Source organism: Anopheles maculipalpis, chromosome 3RL, assembly GCF_943734695.1.
Source record: "Anopheles maculipalpis chromosome 3RL, idAnoMacuDA_375_x, whole genome shotgun sequence".
Taxonomy (NCBI): Eukaryota; Metazoa; Arthropoda; class Insecta; order Diptera; family Culicidae; genus Anopheles; species Anopheles maculipalpis.
In genome coordinates, this window is record NC_064872.1 from 50767202 (window position 1) to 50775217 (window position 8016).

General features: G+C 41.0%; 1 protein-coding gene across 1 annotated transcript; it reads right to left on the bottom strand.

Annotated features, from left to right (window-relative positions):
* Positions 1-2939: 2939 nt before the first annotated feature.
* Positions 2940-6254, bottom strand: LOC126563014 (uncharacterized). The gene is made up of 4 exons (XM_050219621.1): positions 6049-6254; positions 5044-5253; positions 4699-4949; positions 2940-3051 (listed from the first exon to the last, which is right to left on the bottom strand). Exons 1-4 carry the CDS (start codon positions 6097-6099, stop codon positions 2940-2942), a joined length of 624 nt encoding a protein of 207 aa, XP_050075578.1. The 5' UTR covers positions 6100-6254.
* Between the last annotated feature and the right edge of the window lie 1762 nt (positions 6255-8016).

Consider the following 8016-nt stretch of genomic DNA (forward strand, 5'->3'; position numbering starts at 1 on the left):
GTTCATGCTCGTTAAGTGGGCATTAAGGGAAATTTTTTAAAATGAGTTCGCGTTTCCCTTTAATCGATGTTTACGAACGCGTTCGAGGTCAAGTGTATTAACCTTTATGCGAATCGTAAGATTGATCGGAATAGAATAAGATTTGTCATCGTATCATGCTTACCAAAGCGTACAAAAGCTTGTGGGAGGTGATCTCAACAGCGATTTAGTAAAACCATATTGCTGCGTTGCCTTTCATTTAATGAGAAGGAAAATGAGAAACGAAATTTAATCATTAGCTCCACTCATCAACTGGAACACGCTTGCTGGCAAGTAGCGGATGAACTTACGAAACGAACTTTTTATAAATCACGTCGAAGTTCAAGGACAGTAGCATACCGGCAAACCTTCAATTCTAATGTAATTTTTATGCGTGAAAAACTATTGTTTTTACTTGAAAAGGGACTAAGAAGAAGGAAGTCAGTTTTGTAAATACATTAGAAGATAACGAATGAACTCTAACCGGATGGAAATCCAATATTCTTTATGCAGATTATTTCATATTGTCAGGATATATCTCTTCTTGGCTTAACGATCTGCTAAGCAATCAGATAAAGCAAGAGGAAGAGAAGATACAACGTTGTTGGATAGTTAATCCTCACTAAGGGCGAACGGTTGGGAAAGGATTTGGATTCGATCCTCGGTCTAAACCAGCCGTTCGGATAATTCTTCAATTGCAATTTCACGATTCCTAACTAATAACTGCTCCAAATCCAATCAGCTTATAACATTAAAATAATGTTTTTCTTTCTACACGTTACAAAAGAGAAAAAATAGTAGGACAAAACTCTAGGATACACGATTTTCGAATGAAAATTCGTTAAATCCGAAAAAAACATGTTATAGAATCACTATGAAAATTGTTAATTTCACGCGAGGAACAAAAATTACAACTTAAATTTAACCCAACATTAATTTATAGATTTGAAAAAAATACGCTCAAATCGCTTCGCATGATTTAATTACATCGGAAGGGCAAAATGTTAGAGGATGTTGGAAAAATAAAGCAAAATTCATAGCACTGCCATAGCGAGCCATAATACTTTACGGTCTTTACTAGTAAGAAATAAACAATCATTACGGAGAAACTCTTGTTCTAATTGTATTTGCCTCGAGTTTAAAATCCACCAAATACATTATTATCAAATTATTTCCTTTTTCAAACATTGAAAATGCAATTCACCTTTGGTTAGTTAGGCAATTACATATGCTTTTGCATTTATACGGTAAAAGCGTCGGAGGAGTCGAAAAGTAATTCGTTGCACCCTACCGCTGATATCAGTTGCAAATATATTTCTGACAGAGTTCTTCCAATACTTACAGAGTAGACTTCAATATTCCTTAACAATAAAGTTCTGCACATTCGATGACGAGACAAATCTTCCATGCTTGCAATCACCAAATTGATGCTCACCTTTTGTGTTACGAAGGTGTATGATCTTTATTATTGATAAAACTCCGACAGACCGCTTATTTATTTATTTATTTATTTATTTATTTCAAACGAAATATCTGCCACTAGGGCTACATATAAGTGACTTAATTGCTAAATGATTTAAAAATTAAACTAAACTAAATACGCATAGGCTAAAACGGACGACAATCGATAGGCTTCGGTCATACTAGGCATTGCAGAAACAACAAATAGAAAGGAAAAAAAACAGAAAGGAAAAAAAAACTACTTCACGGATGGAAAGAACGAATCAAAGAATTGTAGGAGGAGGCGTTGCAAAGACTGACATTCAAATATTTGATATCTGGTTTATTTAACGATAAAATATGACCATGAAAAAAATATTATTTACATTTTTTTCATAAATGTCTTTACATCTTAAAATAGATTTCAAAGAAACTTCCTGGAAAATCTCGTACAATCGCGTAAGGCATTATCGAGAACAATTACGGAATAATAATTTCTTAGATTTCTTTCTTCGAAAAACTGTTCCACAACCCTACATGTCCAACATCTCAACATTTTCAGCGAAGGTAAATTCCCCAGTGCCAGTGACTATCCTTGAAGGTCAGGTTGATATTAAGCAGCAGCAGCAGCATTTGTCACTATAAAACAAACAACCCCAACCGAGCAATCGAATGTTCTTTATCTGATTCTGTCCAGACGGTTGTCCATTACGTTCTCAGCAGTCATCTCGTCTTCGGCCAGACAAAAAGCGGAAATCCCATAAACATACATACACCTGAATCCTTCCACAAAACGGAATAGTGCTCGGAAGCTAACTGAACGCGGTTGGAATTCAAGCTTCCACCGAACAAAAAGTTTTCTCCTTTGCAAAACCTTCTAGCTGTTCCGAAATCTGCTTTGTCCACTCTTGCCAGTAGGGACAACTTTATTTACACAAAAACATGCTTAACAATGAACAAAACAAAAGTAACAGATTAATAGCGAAGGCGAAGCTGTGTTCGAACGGAAGCGGTCGGTGGCCAGGTTGTCAATGGAAGCGTTACGCAGTCGAAGAAAGAAGCTTTTCACGCAAACAAGTGCTTACGACAGTTGGGTCTCGTCAAGCAGAGGAAGAACGTTTCCTTTTTTGTCCAGCACGCTTCCTTTCCTAGAATTCACCTTTTACAAGCGGTGTGCTATATACACTGGTTAGGTTGCTATTGTTAGTTCTTATACATATCCTAGCCGTATATAACAATCCTCAAGAAAAGTGGTTTTCTTCTCTAGAAGCTTGGTCCCAGTGTTCCGGGCGGAGTTTCGGACGGATATCGTGGTACCAGTTCGATGAACCTGAGTCCACACGAACCCGTTTGGGTTTTTGTGGAATTGTTTCTGCTCTACGCACGGTCGTAGATTATCTTCGCAAAAAAAAAAACCTAATTAATAGTCACTCCCGTCCACACACCCCTGCAATGTAAGAATGTTAGAACTTCTTTTCTTTTTATAGGACCATCAGTCGGGCCACAAGGAGCGAAATCGTTATGGTAACGGTGGCCGGCAAAAGCCCCTGCTGTCCACTGCTGCATTCCTGATCCGGTTCATCGAAAGGCTCGCTAGGGAAGGAAGGGAATAAGGAATGACGCAAAGAAGGATATTAGTTAGCATGCTTCAAAGAGGTGGTTAGTTTGGTTGTCACACTTAACACATACAACACACATAAGCATTATTACCGTACACAATCCAAATGGCAACAAGTGATTAACGACAAGTTTTACTGCGCATTTTGTTACTGTGCTGTTGTTATAAGTTGATAAGAAAAAAACATTTGACTGACATTTACTGGAGTAACACACAAGAACGAATCGTTAATAGGTTGATGAGTTCTACAATTCTAAATACACACACTTAACCAGCTTTACGTAGGACAGCTCACTATTGTGAATGACAAACTGAGGTGTCATTATTACGCACTAAATCGAGTTCGATCGAATGTCTGTCGTTTCTACGCGTTGAACCTGGGCAATTGTTAATCTCCTTACACCAATTGCTCCAGTAGGAACGGTATGTCGATGATAATTTTATGTTAATCTAACCATGGATGTTGGAAGTATTCCCATCGCGAGTGTGTAATTATCCAACAATGAATGGATCATTGAACTTGCTAATCAAGGTTCGACAAAGAAAAAACTGTGTCAAACTCGTTACAAGACGTCAGAAGAATGAACGAGATCGATCGATACTATGCTTCAAACATGATTGGCGATTAATTTGCATGGCGGAATCTTTGCTTCACATTCACACCAAGTTTGAATTGTTAAAAGATTTCTACAACATTTTCATCGATTTTCAGCCTAAAACCTTCGTTCCTTGACCTTTTTATGTCCTGAGGTCAAGGATTACGACGATAGCGATATCCCTCCCCAACTTCCCGTGAATAGTAAAAGTTTCTTCATCTCGGGAAGATTGGCACTTGATTGTTTCTTGTGTCCACTGCCAGGCAATGCTTGCAGTTGAGTAACGTGCTCTGTTTGCTTTTACATATTCCAAAAACAGGTTTTTACAAAGTTACGATCTACCTCGTCCGGTTGTTACTATTTTTGTACTATAAAAAAAAAAACAAACCATAAACGCGTTTCTGACCGTCACAACTCTCTTCTCTTCAAGACTACGTCGTCGTACGTGATCGCACGATTAAATTCAGACGATAGTGGCAGCTTCAAGGTTAACTACATGGCGAATACATACGAAGCGGAAGCACATGATCTACAATATCGACTCGATGTAGGTATCATCTTGTATAAATTCGCGAGTATTACCATACATCAGTCTCTTAATGTTTAACTAATGAGACTGCACAATAAAGCTGTAAGTTACATTTCTGGATTATCCAATAGCGATATGAAACATGTTACGTTTGGGAATGATTCTGTAAAGACGAGACAGAATACATTTAATAACACATACAGACGCACACATACACAAACAAATTTTCTCACACAAACACACACAAACCACAATTACACAACACAGGCTACATTATGAAAATGTTAAATAAGATGGATTGGTGCGCTTGTTTGATATTTTGTTTGCTTTTATATTATTTTTTTCCATTTACTTTTAGCCCAACGTGTAGTCAACAACGACAGTAACGAACACAAACATACAAAAAAAAAACATATCGCTTCAGCAAAGGACACAAACCCATAAGCATAAGAGCATACGTAGGGAAGCGATCTAAGAACAGTGGAACCGATATTTACAGAATTCCAATTACGCCGCAGGCAACGCGACCACCAGCATTTCCTGTTTTCAGCGAGTCCGGATGGTTGGTCTTTCCGAGATCGTCCACCTCGGCATGGATGACGATCGCACGGCCGAGAACGCTGCGGGCTCCATACAGCGACACCACAGTATCCGAGTACGAGGTCTTGGCGATACCGTTTTCATCGGCCACAATATTGCCCAGATCACCGACGTGACGCACCTGATCGTTCGGGGCACCATGGCTGACCTGCAATAGCCAAAAGCATGATCCAAGCGCCCTTGTCAGAAGGTACAACCCGCTAAGCGTTCTTTTAGCGGTGTGGATGTATTACTCTAATTACCTTATCCGGGTTGTAGTGTCCTCCGGTGCTGGCACAACCGTCCGTCAGGTCTCCCTTCTCATGGATGTGGAACCCGTGCTTGCCAGGAGTGAGACCGCCGACATTGATCTCGATGAACACTGGCTCGGTGCACGAGGATTGCGAGATGGTCACATTACCGCTGACACCGGACGTTCCTTGCAGGAAAACAATAGCTTTCCTTGGCTGGTCCTGGAAAGATTTGATGTGCAGAAACGAACCTAATTATTAACTTCGTATTATTGTATTGCGGATTTCCCAATTATTCTTTCTTATTTAATGTGATACAAAAGTACAACTATTTTTTTAATTCTAAATCCAATGGTCCTTTCCATAGACCTGAGCAAACACTTCAAATCCGAAATGCATTTTGCATCTGGTCCGTGTCAATTTGGGCGTTGGTTTTGCACGAATGGAAAACGAACCGAAAACGACAATAATTGGAAAGATTCATGCAGCCTCAAATACACAAAGCAGAACTGCATAAAATAGAAAATAATATATAAAGAAAACCCAACACGCGCCAACTTGCGGCAGACCGACATTATACGTCATCATTTTTTGCCCCCCTTCGTCTCATAGCACTGTTATCCAGCACGGCTAGGTCATTTGTTTACATGGGACTCTAATAGAGTTAAATTGCGCTGATAACGTCAGCCCCAGAGCAGCGTGCCCTGGACATACCCCCGATAGAGGCAGCATGCTATCCGTTTATCAGCTGTCTCGCGACAATAGATTGGCGTGACGAGATTTAGCTAAGCGTGCCTGCTCTACTATCTGTATCCGTTTCGAACAGCACTGTATCAGCTTCAGCTGATTGCAATCAGTTCTGTACCACTTTACCGTGCTCCCTTGCTCGCAGCATCACACAAACTGACACACGGGAACATTTCCAAATTTTTAGCAAATCAACCAAAATCCCAAAGTTACTTCTATAGACGCTAAGGTTTTAATTAACCTTCTTCGTATTTGGCTTCACGCTCTCACCTTCGCCAGCACCACGCACAGCACGGTCGATAGAGCAATTAGCACCTTCATGTTGACTCTGCAGGCCACTAGCAAATCACTAGCAAATCGGTAATAAGTTACTTAAACAAAACTTAAATACTGCACGAATGGAACGAATGGCTCCTGAAGTACTTCAACTGAACACCTTCGAGTCTCGTCAACGAATGGATGCAACGCTAGGTCCCAACGCGGTCGACCCCTGCTCCAATAGGCCCACTGCTAGTCCCCCGTAGGTGTGGTGGTAGCACAGAAATTGACTCTAAATTGTCTCCCAACGCACTAGTGGCATCAGTAGCATTAGCACCACCACCAACAGCACTAGTATCGGTGTAGCGAAAGGAAGCTCTAGAAGGGGTAGAGACTCGATACACACTTGCAACGCGGTTTGCACACACACGCTACCTTTATCTGTTCATCTCACGCCAAACAGAACGAAGATTGTGACGCCGAACGACGCCAAACCTGGACCACGATCTATGTGACTGTATGTGCACCTTGCTCGAAGCCAAACTCACACGGGACAGATAGCGTATTTTCCAACTCTCAGACCGGTCTTCCCACTCGACCACACGCAGGTCGCGAACGCACACCCCGTCAGGGTCGAGGAGGGAACTATAGGCTGTCTGGAAGTTCGCCAGCGGAATCACACGAGTACAATGTACACGCGTATGCGTTCGAAGCATAGCAAGCAACCTGTCGCTGTCACAGCGAAGGATTAGAAGGAGTGTGGGTACGGACTAGAGCAACACTTCTGAGGACTGGTTTGAGGACAAGCACTCAGACTCTTGATCGATTGGTTATGAATACACAAACCATAATTGGATAGCCGGCGAGTTGGTTGGCATAGGGTTCGAGAAACTATAACACAACAGGGACGATGCAATTTGAACTGCATTTTTTTGTCTATCACTTTCCGAATTTGAACCCAAGTGACACATGACCTAAATTTAAAAATTACCTAAAAACGATTTACATCATTTTTAATAATATTTTTGTTTTCTCTTCACCAGAATCTTATCAAACCGATTTATTATCACCAAACAACCGAAGAGAAAAAGTTTGACACGTCCAAGTTGTTATGCCTCCATTATCATCAAATTTTTAGCTATCGATTGATTAGTCGTAACCATTTGCTCTTGTATTTTTCACCATACTTAGCATGGCCTTCACACGTTACCTGTTTGCTCTACTGCGGTCATCATGGAACGTTCACCGCACAATACAATCGCACATCAGGTGACATGTGGCCGCAGGCGCTCAACGACCTCTAAATCCTTCGAAACTCACCGCTCCACTAACGCATCTACAATCCTCTCGAGCGAGCATGCAAACACAATTTATTATGTATGGATCAATCCCGTCCGTACTTGCTAACGTGGCTACCGGCATGGTAATCATTATTATTAAAATCGTTTTCTAAAACATGCAAAACTCTAACCGATCATGTTGCGTCATCGATTTATTACTATAGTGTGTGAAAGCAAGAGCCCATTTGTTGCTAAACTTTCACACCGGTAACTCTCGGTTCTGTTCGCGATTCTACATACTCGCACGCTTAGAACGCAAACTTCCATCCGTCGGAACTGACTTAACGATGCTTCCGGTCCGAGCAACCCTCACGAACACGGAAACGACAATGACCTTTTGTCTAGTTACTTTTGCAATCGGTAAAGGTCATCTAGCCAGCGGCAAAAGGTGAGTTCTAGTAGAGCCTAACGATCAAAGCTATTAGCATCCAAGCTAGCGTCATCGCGGGAAATTTTATCACACTCTGTAACTGTACGCGCGGTTAAAAGTAAAATTTAGCAACACTCTGGAGTTTCTGAATGTTTTTTCCACTGCTAAACTATGTGAACTAGTTACACAGAAAATGGGGTACCCAATGCGGTCATGACTAATCAGTCGCGTGGGTTATGGATCAATAAATTTACACCGCAAAGGTTCGCG